The sequence below is a fragment of the Poecilia formosa genome, unplaced genomic scaffold (genome assembly GCF_000485575.1).
Source record: "Poecilia formosa unplaced genomic scaffold, Poecilia_formosa-5.1.2 Scaffold489, whole genome shotgun sequence".
NCBI lineage: Eukaryota > Metazoa > Chordata > Actinopteri > Cyprinodontiformes > Poeciliidae > Poecilia > Poecilia formosa.
In genome coordinates this window covers 135,382-150,111 of record NW_006800428.1, presented here as the reverse complement: position 1 = coordinate 150,111, position 14,730 = coordinate 135,382, and the positions used below count along the sequence as shown (strand labels likewise).

Genomic DNA, 14,730 nt, shown 5'->3' with positions numbered 1-14,730 from the left:
TAACTAGCAACAACCAGGTTAACCAGAGACAACTAGCAACAACCAGGTTAACCAGAGACAACTAGCAACAACCAGGTTAACCAGAGACAACTAGCAACAACCAGGTTAACCAGAGACAACTAGCAACATTCAGGTTAACCAGATAACTGGGAACAAGTCTGTCAACTAGTTTGTCCCTGTACTAGTCCATCCATCCATCCGTCCTCCATGTCAGAGATCCTGTTGCCATGGTAACGGGCCCAGCGGACACTCTGTCTCATGATGCGTGTCTTGATGCATCATCAGTGATCAGATTCGTTCTGGATAGAACCAACAGCCTAAAAGTGGGTCTGGAGGTTCTGGTCTCTGTGAAACATCCACAGTTAACCTGCTGTATCGGATATCAGAACCAGGTGTTCTGGTTCTGGTTCTGGTTCTGAGCTGGATGCAGAAGCTGTTGGTCGTCTTTGTCTCTCGCCTCTTGGCGTCTCCAGCTGTTTTTAGATCTGAAGTTTTTCCGTCAAACTCGACGGCCTGACCCGTCCTGACAGAGATGACCCCGCCCACACGGGGGATCCCAGAGCGGAAAACAAGCGCCCTGAATTATTTAGTGTTGTGAAGAGCGTTTAGTTGAGCTGCTGTTTGACTTTTACTGGTTCCCTCAGGAAGTGGATCAGCCCCAGACGTTTGTCTCTGTTTTCTCCTCCTAACCTTCGTGTTTTTCTGTAATCACACCTGAAACCTGCAGTCCTTCCTCCATTAGACGCTCATCGCCCTGCTTTCTTCCTCATATCAACTCGGAACCAGCCATTATCCCCGCTGTGTGTGTGTGTGTGTTTTATCCCCCGCTGCGGGTAATGAAGGATAATGACCGTAAAATATCAGGCGGTGAAGCCAAAGCGATTCCAGGCGGCTGGTGTTTGATTTCTGCTCACATCTCGTTCTGAGGATCTCTGCCTCTGACTTTCACTTCGTCCTCAACGGGTTCATGGAACAGGAACACAGACGCTTTGCTTTTATTTCAGATTTGACCCAAATCACTGAAACGACTCCAATGAAAACCACAAATGATCTCCGACTTCCAGCTGATTAGTAGCTCTTCACTGTTCTCATCCTGCTGGACCTTCATCCTTTCATCTGTCCTCAGAACGTCCTCGTCTTCCTCTGGTTCCCCAAGGCTCAGTACTCGGCCCCCTGCTGCTTATTACTTACCTCTAGCGTCTGTCCGTTGCTTAACTAGTGAATCTGTCCACATTAATCATAACACAAACATTTAATCTTCAAAGTGTTGCCTTTATTTCCAGCTGTCAGATTTGTGAATGAACCTATCAGAAGCTCACAAAACATTCCCAGTTTGTTTAAAGCAGCAGAGACCTTAGTGTATGTAAACTTCATTTAAATCAAGGAAAAGCCAATATAAATAAAGTTATCATAAATGCCCTAAAGCGTAACAACTTAGTCTTATTTAAAGTCAGTAAATTATTCGTTCAAATGGTTTGAAATCAATTGAAATTCTTATGAATTTTAAAATTTATGCTTTTAAAAAAGGGACAGAAATGGACCAGAAACCAGAATAATGTGTGAATTCAAGGCCCAGGAACCTTGAACACCGTTTAACGTTTACATATTACTGTTTCTGGGTCTGGTGCTCTGATGGACACATTAGATTGATTCAATCAAATGTCCCACCGTTGGAGCGGTTCCTGAACGCATCGCGGCTGCAGCCCGTCAGTCAGCTGATCACCGGGACTTTTTATTTTCCTCATTTAAGTTTAAACAGGAGAGAAAACCGGACAGGTCAGCAGTTTACAGCAGGACCTTCCTCTGTGAGGTCTGAACTGAGCGTGTGTGTGTGTGTGTGTGTGTGTGTGTGTGCGTGTGCGTGCCGTTTGCCTGAAGGGCCCTGCAGGACGATGACCTTTAGATCGACTTCCCGGGAGCTAGAATAAGTCGGCCTCGCCTGAGAGCAGCTGCTTCCACCTTTTCCATTTGATTTAAACTCCTCAGACGTGTTGCAAATAAAAATAAGTTTAAAAATGAACTCAGCTGTTGGTGTTTACAGATTTAATCCCTCTAATTTGCCTTGATGTCATTCTTAATTTGGAAATTCTTTTGGATCCTCCTGCCTTCGTCTCAAACTTTGTTTATTTCAGACGTAGGAATGTGGTAAATGTTTTTGTGATCTGCAGAACATATTCATGTTTCTGTGGATGAAGTGGTAATGCGGCCCTCTGCCTGTAGATGGCACTGTTTCTCCACCAGAGTACGTCAGAAAAAGAGGCACATTCATGTTTGTGGAGGAAGGAAAATGTTGCTAATGTAGTGAATCTGAGAGCTCAGCCTCTGTGAACACTCAGACTGGAATCTGGAGCTGAAATTCAAGGTAACGGTGTGTTTACCAGCTTACAGTTCTGTTAAAATAACTAAAACAATTGAACCAAAACCAACCTGTGTTGTTGCTCTGGGAGAAACCTCGCTGTCTTATCGCTGTGCATTTAATCACGGTTAGAATCTGTTGCTAAGAAGATAAAAACTGGAGCGAAGCGCTGAGGCAAACTGCAGGCTCACATCAGCAGCAAAGGTTCATGTTCATTATTAGGCAGAATAATCTGCAGGCGGCTAATCCAGATGTTAGCTAGCATGTTGGTAACATACTCCATCCAGTTAGCAAACATCAGCTTATAAACTGAAATGAGCAAAAATGCTAATGTTAGCTTTAATGCTCCCATTAAATGTGGGGGATCATTAGCATGACTTCCAATGGCAGCTGCAAATATGCTGAGTTCACTTCAGTACGATAAATACAGATTTGGCTAGTTGGCACCTAATCAAATGTGTTTAAAACTGAAACGCTCCAGTTTGTTAAAGCTTTCTTCCTTCCTCCTTCAGGGTAATTTGCCCAAATACTCCCACAATGCCCTGGTGGTCCAGGCGATGAAGACCAACCTGACGGACCCCGACATGCACGTTCTGTTCTTCGACGTGGAGGCGCTGATCATCCAGCTTCTGACGGAGGAGGCTCAGCGGCCGAACCCGACGCTGGTCTCCCCCGAGACGCTGCAGAAGAGCCAGGCGGGCGCCGACAAGGGCGGCTCCTTCCTGGCCAACAAGATCTTCAAACAGGTGCGCTGGTGACCCGCGGGGGACCGAGGTTCCCTCCGTCCGCCGGCTGACGAGCCTCTGCTGTTCCCAGGTGAAGGAGACGATGAAGGAGACGATCAAGGAGCACCTACTGGACGAAGACGAGGAGGAGGAGGAGGAGATGCGGAGGCGCGAGGAGAAGTCCAAGTCCCTGAGTCTGCTGGAGTACAACCTGACCATGGACACGGCCAAGCTGTTCATGTCCTGCCTGCACGCCTGGGGCCTCAACGAGCAGCTGGACGGCATCTGCCTGGAGCGACTGGGCATGCTCAGACCGCACTGCCCCATCTCCTTCGGCCTGATCTCCAGGGGCGGACACATGTCCCTCATGCTGCCCACCTTCAAGGTGGGCACCCTGGACCCACCGGCCGTCCAGCCCTGTTACCCAGCTGTCCGTCTGTCTGTCTGTCCAACCATCTAACCATTCAACTATACGTCTATCCGTTCAACCATCATCAATCTGTCCATCCATCCTTCAGTATTTTTAACAATATTTATTTTTTCTTCCTGATGTTCTTTGTTTGTTCTAAATCAGATAAATGTTTCTCCTGTATTTCCCAGGAGTCTTTGCTGCGCCAGCTGTCCCTGGCTACCGGCCTGAAGCTGGCGCTGTCCGACATCGTGGGGAAGGGGACGTACGGCGTGTCCAGGGCCGTCACCACGCAGCACCTGCTGTCGGCCATTTCCCTGGCCAACACGCTGATGGGCATGACCAACGCCACCTTCGTAGGCGAGCACATGAAGAAAGCCCCGGCCAGGTGATCAGCCTTCCACCAAACTTTACCCAGAAAACAAACAAACAAACAAACAAACAAACAAACAAGCTCCTGATCCAGGAGTCCAAACAAGCTGGACTCAAAGAACAGCCTCACATTTTTCACACAGACAGTAAAACCTGAGACCGTCAGGCCTTTAGGTGTGTGTGTGTGTGTGTGTGTGTGTGAGCTGATTGTTCAGTCTGTGTGAGCTCCCATTGAGCTGTGAAAGATTTAGCAGTGAGGTCGAGGTCTGGCTGCTCGAACATTTCATCAACCAGAGAGTGAGTCCAGAAACTCAGAGAACGGATCGGCCCCGACTGGGATCTGTTGTCCAGTCTGGGATCTACTGGGATCTGTTGTCCAGTCTGGGATCTACTGGGATCTGTTGTCCAGTCTGGGATCTAACTTCCCAGGCTTCTTCTTTCTCTTCTTCAGTGACCTCACTTGACTTCTTCATCAACTTAATTTTCAACTTCTCTGAATTCGACTTCTTCTTCTGTGACGATTTCAGTTTCTCTGACTTTGCTGACTTCAGCTTTTTTCTCCTTCTTTGCCCTTAGCTTGTTGTCTGAATCCTGGATGACGGCTCGGTTCTCCTTCAGGTCGTTGGCAAAGTGTTGATGATGTTGGAGTCTGATTGGAAGCAGCTCCAGAAATGAAAACTTAGCATTTCAGCTTGTGCGCCTATTGGTTGGGCGAACTTTGACTTTACTGACTGCTGGTGAAACATTTTAGACTTTCCGGAAGCAGCAGGCGTTCGGCGGCTCAGAGCTGCTGTTGATCATTATCTGGAGAAGAAAGAGGCGGCGAGGTGCAGCAAAACAAAGCTGCAGGTGATGATGAAATACTGAAGCCCGTCGGACACACAGACAGGAGCCTCATCAATCTGAGATGGGAACATGAAAAAGCCAAAAAGCCAAACACGGTCAAATATTCACTAGTGCCGGTTTGGAGTGTTGGAAGTGAAGATTCCTCTTTGACTTTTATAAGGCGGGAGCTGCTGCAGCGGGATGAGACTTCACAGGAAGCTGGAAACTTTCAGCTTATTTCCACGGATCTGTCTGCAGAAAACTAAACGCATCCGAACCTGGAGCCGGCCAGGCCTGAAGGACGGATTCATAGCACTTAAACTTTCCTCATTTCAGCCAAAATCTGCTTCTTATTGGGATTTTATGACTCAAAGTGGTCATTTTTGCCTTTCATCCAGCTAAATAAGACTCACTAAAAGCTGCTGATGTCACGTTTCCCTTTAACCAAATGTTTGGAAAAACATCCACTAAAATAAAAGTTACTTTTAAATACCCAACGTTTTTATTTATGTTTTAAAAGGTTTTTATGTGAAGAAAAACATTAGACATTTGTGAAAAAGAGGACACAGAAATTCTAATCTTTAGGTTGGAAAATTTTGGGAAGTTTTCCAACTAATGAAAAATAAAAATAGTTAAAATAAACGTTACTGGTACTTTTATCCAGTGCAGTTATTCTGTGGAAACTGTTAAAACTTTAATTTGTTATTTTCCCAGCTGTGTTTAAAAACATTAACTGACCCGGTGTGGAAGGTCCAAAGAGCCACTAGCGGCCCGGGAGCCACAGGTTGTACACCAGCGGTCTAGATCAAAGCAGATTCATCCTGGGTTAGAACGGCCTAGTCAAAGCTGAGGACCTGTAGATTATAACCGGACGTGTGGTGTGTGAGTTGGAGTGACGGTGTGACCTTTAACCTTTGGGGGTCCGTCCCAGACCGTTGTTTCTGTCCCGTCTCTGAAGTTTGTGCTGTTCTTCCTCCTCCTCTCGCTGGAGTGATCTGTCGCCTAGCAACCGGCATCGACCGTCTCATCGATCGTTGTATTGGAAGTGTTTGTGTGTCTCTGTGAAAGTTCGGCGCCTCCAGTCTGTTCAGGGAGGACTGCACCCAAAATTCAATAGACTGGAGCCCAATACACACACACACACACACACACCTGAAGCGCACAGTGGTGGCTTGAGGAGAGCAGAATGAGTCAGAGTGAGACCTCCCTCCCGCTGTTTGCTGTGGATGGTCTTGTTTTCCTGTCTCTGCCCCCCCGCCTCGTTAATATTTGATGGCTCCTCTTTGTTGCCCCCCCCCCAGGCCCCCCAGACCAGGAGGAACCCCGGAGTCTCCTCGGAGGACGCCCGCCGCCCCCCCGCAGCCCTCCAACCCGGCGCTACAGGCCCAGATCAAACAAGGTAACTACAAAAGGAGGGGCGCTTGCTGCGGCCGCCCCTGAGGCCCTGCCAGGCCAGGGGGCGGATGGGGCTTATAATGCAGCCCACCGGCGGTTAACCCCGCAGAAACGTGTCGGGTTCGAGGTCCGAGGGCCAAATCTGGCCCGCCTTAGCATCTTAACCCAACCAACCAGCTTAAGTATTTAAAATCTGGTCCAACTGGATCAGAACCGACTCAAAGTGAGACGAGGTGGACGAGTGATGAGTCTGTAGGCACAGGCTGTCTGTTCATGGTGGTGAAATGAACGTGTGAAGGGATGAAAGTGAACCAGGTTGGATACTAACTGCTCATATCTAACCCGCACAGCCTTGTCTTCGCTGCCCCTGTCCTGGGCTTTGTTTAGGCCGTTTATTCAGACAAATGAAACGTTTTTAATTCATTTCGGCCGATTAAACGAAACGTTGTGGCTGCAGATGAAGCAGGAAGGTGAAGCTGCTGCGCCTCCCTGTAGGGGAGGATTTAACCAGCTGCCACCATCTGCCCACTACACACACACACACACACACACACACACACTGACACCCCCTGGAGGCGGGGCTTCCCTGCTATTGTCCCGCCTTAATTGAGGCCAAGCATGACAAGCGTGTGGACTTATTCATACCACGCGCCTATTGAGGCCCGGCCCGGCCCGGCCCAGTCCTCCTGGTACCCCGCGCTGCGGCTCCTTTCACATGGAAATGGAGCCAGGAGGCCCCTCTGATGTGCTGCAGCAGGAACACACACAGTCCCAGTCCATCCTGCTTTTCCTCAATGGGAACAATGGGGAGATTTTCTGCACTTTAGCTCCTGGTTTCCTGCACAGATCAGAACCAAAACATTTAACCAGAGAGTCCAGTTATCTGAGCTAAAACATGATGCCACCGTCTGGATCAGTCTGAACAACGAAAGTGATTTTTTCCCCCTTTTATTCATATTTTTAGACCAACATGTAAACAAATAGACATTTTACAGAGTTTTATAACCTATGAGACCATCTTGTTTTGGTTGCAGTTTAGAAGAAGGTGGTTTGTTTAAAAACTAATAACTAGTTTTCAGTGAGTGAAGTGTTTAGTTTTACCTTTACACTGTAAATATTGATTATGATTAGCAGGTTTTTAATAAAAGCTAACCAAGAGCTGGACTCTGGTAAAAGCAACAAATGTTGGGTTACATTGCTAACTGAAGCTAATTGCTAATCGAAGCAAATAGTTTCCTGAAGCTAACAGCTAACTGAAGCTAATAGCTTCCTGTACTTCCTGTCTGTCTGAATGTGGATTTAATTCACTTCCTGTTTTGTTTTCCTGACTTCCTTCCTCCTCTGGCAGCTTTTCTGTCATTTCTAACCTTTTTCTGTTCTTCTCGACTATTTTCTCTCCCTCTCTTCCTTTCCAAGCTGCCAGCACTGCCGCTGCCGCTGCTGGGGCTCCAGGGGCCCCTGGGGGCCACCCTCAGGGGGCCCCTGGCTCTCATAACATCCCCTCAGTCAACGAAGGTACAGACTGATGTGACGGGTGCTGCTTAGGGAAAGTTTGCAGCCGTGTCCATGCTTTCTGCAGAGAGCCTCCATTCCCTCTGCCTCTCCTCCGTTGGTTTCCTCTCTGTGCTTCATGCGTCCTTCGCCTCCTCGCTCTTCTTCTCTGTTCCTTTCCAATCTGCCCACCTTGTTTCTCCTTTCTTGCATCAGTCTGGTTCCCCACAGTGTCTGCTGTTCACCTCAGGTCTATAGCTCCAGTGTTTGTCCTTGTTTTGGATTGGAAATGTCTTCATGTCGGTCTCAGTTCGCTCTCAGATCAGTCACGCTGCAGTTTTAAACTCAGATGCTTCAAAATGCTTCAGGGAAATTCATGCGACTTTCTGAATCAGACCTGTTTGGATTTATGAAGCATAAAGTATTGTGCAAAAGTCTTGAGTCTTTCATCCTTTTGTTAAAAGATGCTATTTTAACGTTTAACCAGTCAGCATTAAAATCTAAAGGATGAATTCTTTACTCTTCCATTTATAACATCATGCAGGATAATCTACTTAGAACCAACACTAAATAATGTTATTGAATAGATAAATGTCTAAACAATTGTCAAAATCGGCAGACCCATAATTTACTGTTTCCATTACAAATGAGCGTAGAAATTTGTTTATATAACACTAATGTAAAGAAAATTATGTGTACTTTTGCTTTGTTTCCATTAAAAAGGAGATTAAATTAAAATCACATGAATAAGTTTGTTCAAGTAACAAGTCATTAAAAGTCATGCCATCATCGTCCTACCGCTTCCTGTCGTCGTTTCCTTGGTGGTAACATCTGGTTGTGAAAAAAGTGTTTCCATTGCAGTTTGAAATTTTACTCAAGTAAGAGTAAAAAGTAAAAATACTCCTAAAAGTAAAAAAAAATACTCAAGTGTAATTGAGTAAATGTAATTAGTTACTACCCAACTATACTCATGACCCAAGACTTTTGCACAGTTGAAGAACTACACTGGAAATGTAGCAGAATCCTAGGAAAAGTTTGTTTCTGTCTGATCAAATGAAAATAGTTTAAATCTGCGTGTTGTGAACCTGTTTCTCGGGTTTTTCTGCATTTGGAAACGAGCAGAATGTCGTCGGCCAACAGTTTGACCCTCCAGGTAGAAACGCATGTAGAGCTGACCGACGGTCTGAGCGCGCACTGACTGCTGCTGTCCTGACCTTCTGCTCTGTTTGTCTTCTGGTTTGCAGTGTTGTGGAGTCCCTCCTTGTTTTTCCTTTCAGTCCTGATGTTTCAGTCTCTCTGTGCTGTTTGTATGCTTGCTATTTCAGTCATGTCTTTAGCTAGAAGAGGGGAATGGGTCTCCATTAGAACTGCAACAATCTGAGCCTAAAATGTAAAGTAAAGGGCTCAGCAGCGCCGCCATTTTCACCAGCAGCTCATCTGAGACTGTATCTTGTTTGAAACTGGTGAAAGGCTGAATGATAACTGATGTTTTATTTAATTTTTTCAGGTTTGACTCTAAATGAACTGTGGTGCAAACACTTTAACCTGATGTCAAACTCATCCTTTTCTTCCCAGTGCTCCCACAGGATGTTGGCTTTTATCATTGGGCCCTTTGATTTAGGAATGTGCTCGTTTCTTAAAGCTTGCTGTTTGCCTTTGGGGCCGTGAAGTGCCTTTTCAAAGCTCCCTGAACTTTAATTTCCAGCTAACGTGGCAAAAGCAGAGTTTGTCAGAATATTTACCGATGATGGGAACAGCAAGCATGCACACAGACTCATTCTCTGCTTGTACCCAAAACAGTTTTCTGAAGCTTTTAACATCGACTGCAGCATCATAACGACCAGAAAACAGCCGCTGCCCTGCAGAAACAAAAACTTTAACTTGTTGGGATAAATTAGAGAAAATGTTGGACTCATGTTGCAACTATTTAATAAAAACAACATTCTGACTTGTTTTTGGGATATTCTAATAACTTACTTTTTGTCTAATATAAAAAAGTCGGATATATTAGGAAATATCTAATATTGATGATAATATCTAGAAGTTCATTAATCTCAGTTGTTTTCCCCATTTGGACTTTTAGATAAAATTAGTTGGTATCTTCCTGAGTTTTAGTCACTTTTTCTGCTTGAAGTGGAAGAAAAGTTTCAGATTTAAAAACATTTTTTCAACATGTAAGTTTCTGCAGGACAGTGAAACAGATTATTTAGGAATCGATTGACTGATTCATTTTTTCAGTTTAAATCTTAATCTTAAAATAAAATAACGTTATAATTGTTGCTTCTTTCAATTTAAAGCTGGATTTACTCATTGTTATTTTTTTAAGCTAAATTTCTTAAAGTTTGATGTGGAAAAAATGAAAATATATCTGAAAATTTCACCGTATTTTATATTTTATCTTTGGAATTAAATAGAGAATAAATCAGTCAATCTCTGTGCTAAGAGTCAAAAGTGCCACGATTCAATAAACAAAAAGTTCAATAAATAAAATTATTTATAGATATCGCTAATAAAATGATGTTAAATATGCATATGAAATAATTTTATGTTTCAATGATTTATGATACATTAATAATATAGAAAGTATGCATTAAAATTTAGATGAATTATTGTTTTTCAGTTAAAATTATTTCACAATGGACAGAAGAAATAAATTAAAGGATTTTTAGCTTATAGCTTTGTGTCTTTATTTTATTAATAAAGTGTTTAAGTTATTTAATAAGTTTATTAAAGTTTGATTGTTTTATTTTACACATAAACTGTAAATATGTTGGGTTGTGGCATTTTTGGCCCTGATTTTTCTCAGAACTGTTCTAATATTTCTAGTTTTCTCTGTTTATCTCGTTGGAAAAGGTAAGTTTAAAGATGGAAACTGGCAAAGAAATTTTCCCTGAAATTTCTTTCCAGCTTACAGCCATCTTCCCTCCATCCCTCACACGTCGTGGAAACCATATATTGAGCTGATATATGTGGCCAGGTGAACGCATCGGCGGATGTTTGAGTTTGTTCCAGGTGGAAAGCTTGGTGCATATTTTGGTCTAAAATATGAATGTTTTTGTCTCAGACGACGCAGCCAGATGTGAGGCGACTCGGAGACATTTTTAAATGTTTTCTTTCGTCCGTTAACTGGGCCACATCTGTGTCTTCAGAAAACCTTCCAGGTTTTCTCGTTTTTTCACATCTGTAAATTTGAATTCATTTGTTTGAACCAAAGTTTGGTGTGTTGTTTCCTTCACGCTGATGTATCTGTTGTTGTTGAGCCGTCTTACCGCCATCAGACACTGTGGTGAGCAGAAATCATGAGTTTGGTCTAACCAAGGCGGCAGACGACGTGTTTCACTGAAGTCATGTGAAGACCATAGGAGTGTGTGTGTGTGTGTGTGTGTGTGTGTGCGTGTGTGTGAGAGAGAGAGAAAACGTCACTGCTGTTATATCAAAACTCTAAACCAGTGTTTCTCAGACTGGCGCCCCCTAGTGGTATTAATTTACCATGACGTTAGCGCAAAGTGCGACACATACCGTTAGCAAAGGATTGTGTTTATAAATAATAATGGATAAATGGCTTAAAACCGGGTCTCTCATGTAAAGAAGACAACGCCAGGACTACTTATGGAATCAGAGGAAACTAAGTCAGACCTGCTGAGAGTTTAATGAATCGTTCATCATTGATTTGATTCTTTTGAGTCTCAGTGAGAACTGTTCTTTTTTTACAACTTTGTTAGCTTGCAATGCTCTGCTCACACACCAACACCTATTTAATTAGCTGTATTTAATTAAAATGATTAACTTAATTAAATATAACTGATTGAAATTGGTGGATAATTTCATATTTAATGGTTTAGAAGAGGCTCTCAACTCAAGTCTGTTTTCTTTTATTGTGCATCTGAAACTGAAACTACCAACGTGGTAGTAAAGAACAACGTCCTTTTTGATTTCCATGTGTTTGACATCATTGGTAATCCATCCTTTCTGAATCTGTAAATAACTAAACTGCCCTGAGTAGACGTGTTTATGCGTTAGAGACGAATATTGGCTGGTTGTTACAGACCAGCTGATTCTGACTTTGGTGACCTGAGTTTTTGCTAACTGGGTTAAATGATCCTGAGCCTGAAGAAGTTTGAGAAACGTTGATCTAAACCGTTTCATGACGGATCTGTCGTTGCTAATCGACGGCGAAGCGGCGTTTTCATGTGGCAGCAGTGACGGACCGGCGCGATGGAGACCGGGTCGGGTGGATTTCGCTGATCTTTGGCGCCTTTGTGTGCAGGCTGGAGCCAGCTGGCCGCCATGCACTGCGTGATGCTGCCGGACCTCCTGGGCCTGGACAAGTACAGACCGCCTCTGCTGGAGATGCTGGCGAGAAGATGGCAGGACCGATGTCTGGAGGTACGCAGAGATCTGAGAGAGCTGTTTCTGCATGGCTTCCTGAACCAGGAAGTCTGGGCTTTGACTAGACCATCGATTCAGGTTTTATTCAGTCAGTCTGTTAAAGATTTGGTGTTCTGTTTGGGACGATTGTCAGTTTGGTCCAGATTTAGGTTTTGACTCTGGAATACTTTGGTTAAGAGATCAGTATATAGTTCCCACAAGTCTGAACTGAACGTGATCCGCCGCCATCTTGGTAGGCAAAGCATGGATGAACTTTAAGATCAACAAAAAGACAGAGTGACACTCTGGACCAGTGTGCCAGAAAATCAACAACATGGCTGCTGGCATCGACCCGTATGAGATAGATAATGGAAACGTGGCAGACAAGCTGCCTGCGATCTCTTGCTGCAATAAAGTTCACTAGAGACCATGAGGAAGAGCAGGTACAACATGGCAGAGCTTCATCTGAACTTAGAGGACGATGTGAGGAAAGGTTGCTTCTATGTAAAATACCATTTATCTGGTTTCTTCACATCCATTCTTTGCATGGATGAGTGAATATTGTTCTGACCCGTTTCATTTGTTTAGGTCCGGGAAGCGGCGCAGGCTCTCCTCCTGGCCGAGCTGAGGCGGATCGGACAGTCCGGGCGGAAGGACACCGTCGATGCCTGGGCTCCGTACCTGCCCCAGTACGTGGACACGGTCAGCTCCCGTAAGTCCCACCCCGACTTTAGGAGGACGGAGGGTTTACAGGCCGACGGGTTCTGGAGACGCTGACCGGGCCAAGCCGGTTCCTGCAGGTTGATGCTGGTCACATGTTTAGGCAGAGTTCTTATGGACCGACGATGGGAGGGGCCTGGTGATGTCATAACGGCCAACCAATCAGAACGGAGCTGGGGGAGGGAACACAGATGGTTTATGTTTTTATATCCATCCATCCATCCATCATTCATCCATCCATCATCCATCCATCCATCCATCCATCCATCCATCCATCCATCCATCCATCCATCCATCCATCCATCCATCCATCCATCCATCCATCCATCCATCCATCCATCATTCATCCATTCATCCATCCATCCATCCATCATCATTCATCCATCCATCCATCCATCATTCATTCATTCATTCATCCATCATTCATCCATTCATCCATCCATCCATCCATCGTCCGTCCGTCCGTCCGTCCGTCCGTCCGTCCGTCCGTCCGTCCGTCCATCCATCCATTCATTCATTCATTCATTCATCCATCCATCCATTCATTCATCCATCCATCCATTCATTCATTCATTCATTCATTCATCCATCCATCCATCCATCCATCATTGGTTTTTCGATCCACTTCACCATCTGCTCTCCTGTCCTCCATCTTGGTTTTGGTTTCTTTCCTTCCTTGGTTTTCAAAATAAAAGTCCTTTTAGATAGATGTTCTGTGACTTTATTCTTTAACTTTGTATTTATTTTTTCTAACTGTGTCAGAAGGACAGAGCTCTGTGACAGCTGAACGTGACGTATGAATCTGTATCCTCCAGTGGTTTTTAGTGGACGTGTCAAATGAAGGTTTAATGATCCGGTTCTGGTTCTGACCCGTCCAGGTTCTGACCTTCCTCACATGAAGCTTTATTTGGTTTCTATGAATCAATCAGACATAAACAACATTTTAAAGTCGTGGTGGACAGGAGTATAAAGGTGAAGCCGTCGCCACCATACAGTTTTATTTCTGCTGCTTGTCTCGTGTTTCTGGTTTGTTCTGATGATGTCGCTGCCTCCCTGCTCCTGATTGGCCGCTGCGGTGCAGGAAGCGGGCGTCGCTCTGCTCCCTGGCGTCGCTCCGCTGGCTATAGTTAGACCTGCTGATGGGAAGAAAGGTGAATCTGCACCTTGCTTTACTAGAAACCTCCTCCTGAAATGCTGCATGCGTCTGAGCGCAGGAGCCGCGGTTGCAGAGGATGCTGGGAGTCTCTCGGGGGAGCTGTTGCCATAGCAACGGGCACCGGTCAGTGTTGTGTTACCGCAGCAGGACCGCAGGCGGGGGAGGGAGGGAGATGGAGATAGAGAGAGGTCAAAGGGTCACCGAATCTGATCCCCGGAGCAGGCCGGGCCGTAAGACGACTCCGGCTGCCGGTGGAGACCCAGAAAAGTCCCAGCAGGGTTCTGGAGGGTCCGGAGGGTTCTGGAGGGTTCTGGAGGGTCAGGAGGGTTCTGGAGCGGTCCGGAGGGTTCTGAGGGTTCTGGAGTGGTCCGGAGGGATATGGAGGGTCCGGAGGGTTCTGGAGGGATATGGAGGGTCCCGAAGAATTCAGAGCTACTGGAGGGGAACAGAACCACTGCAGCAGTCTGGTTCTGGTTCTGGGTCTGGGTCTAGGTCTGGTTCTGGGTCTGGGTCTGGGTCTAGGTATGGTTCTGGTTCTGGGCCTGGGTCTGGGCCTGGTTCTGGGTCTGGTTCTGGTCAGGAGGTTTTAGAAAATGTTTTGTCCATTCAGTTGAATTTGGTTTGTTTCTGTATGATAAATGGGTCCAGTTGACCCAGTTCTATAGAACCAAACATGAATGAATGAATGAATGAATGAATGAATCCTTTATAGTTGAAACCAAAAGTTTACATACAGAAAGAAAAAGACAATTTTTTCAGACCAAACTTCTGTTTTAGTTCTAGTTCTAGTTCATGTAGTTCTTGTTCTAGTTCATTTAGTTCTAGTTCTTTTAGTTCTAGTTCTAGTTCATTTAGTTCTTGTTCTAGTTCATTTAGTTCTAGTTCTTTTACTTCTAGTTCATTTAGTTCTAGT

The 14,730-nt window shown here is 45.0% G+C and overlaps 1 protein-coding gene across 4 annotated transcripts in view; it reads left to right on the top strand.

Annotated features, from left to right (window-relative positions):
* Nucleotides 1–14,730, top strand: part of wdr7 (WD repeat domain 7) — a 41,041-nt gene that overhangs the window by 11,788 nt on the left and 14,523 nt on the right. For 3 of the 4 annotated variants that reach the window (XM_016664483.1, XM_016664482.1, XM_016664485.1), the window contains 7 exons: nt 2,869–3,102; nt 3,173–3,466; nt 3,682–3,878; nt 5,989–6,086; nt 7,499–7,597; nt 11,841–11,959; nt 12,530–12,653. In XM_016664483.1, the coding sequence (XP_016519969.1) occupies nt 2,869–3,102; nt 3,173–3,466; nt 3,682–3,878; nt 5,989–6,086; nt 7,499–7,597; nt 11,841–11,959; nt 12,530–12,653 (1,165 nt within the window). The remainder of the gene's footprint in view (nt 1–2,868; nt 3,103–3,172; nt 3,467–3,681; nt 3,879–5,988; nt 6,087–7,498; nt 7,598–11,840; nt 11,960–12,529; nt 12,654–14,730) is intronic. The other variant, XM_016664484.1, reaches the window with a different exon arrangement.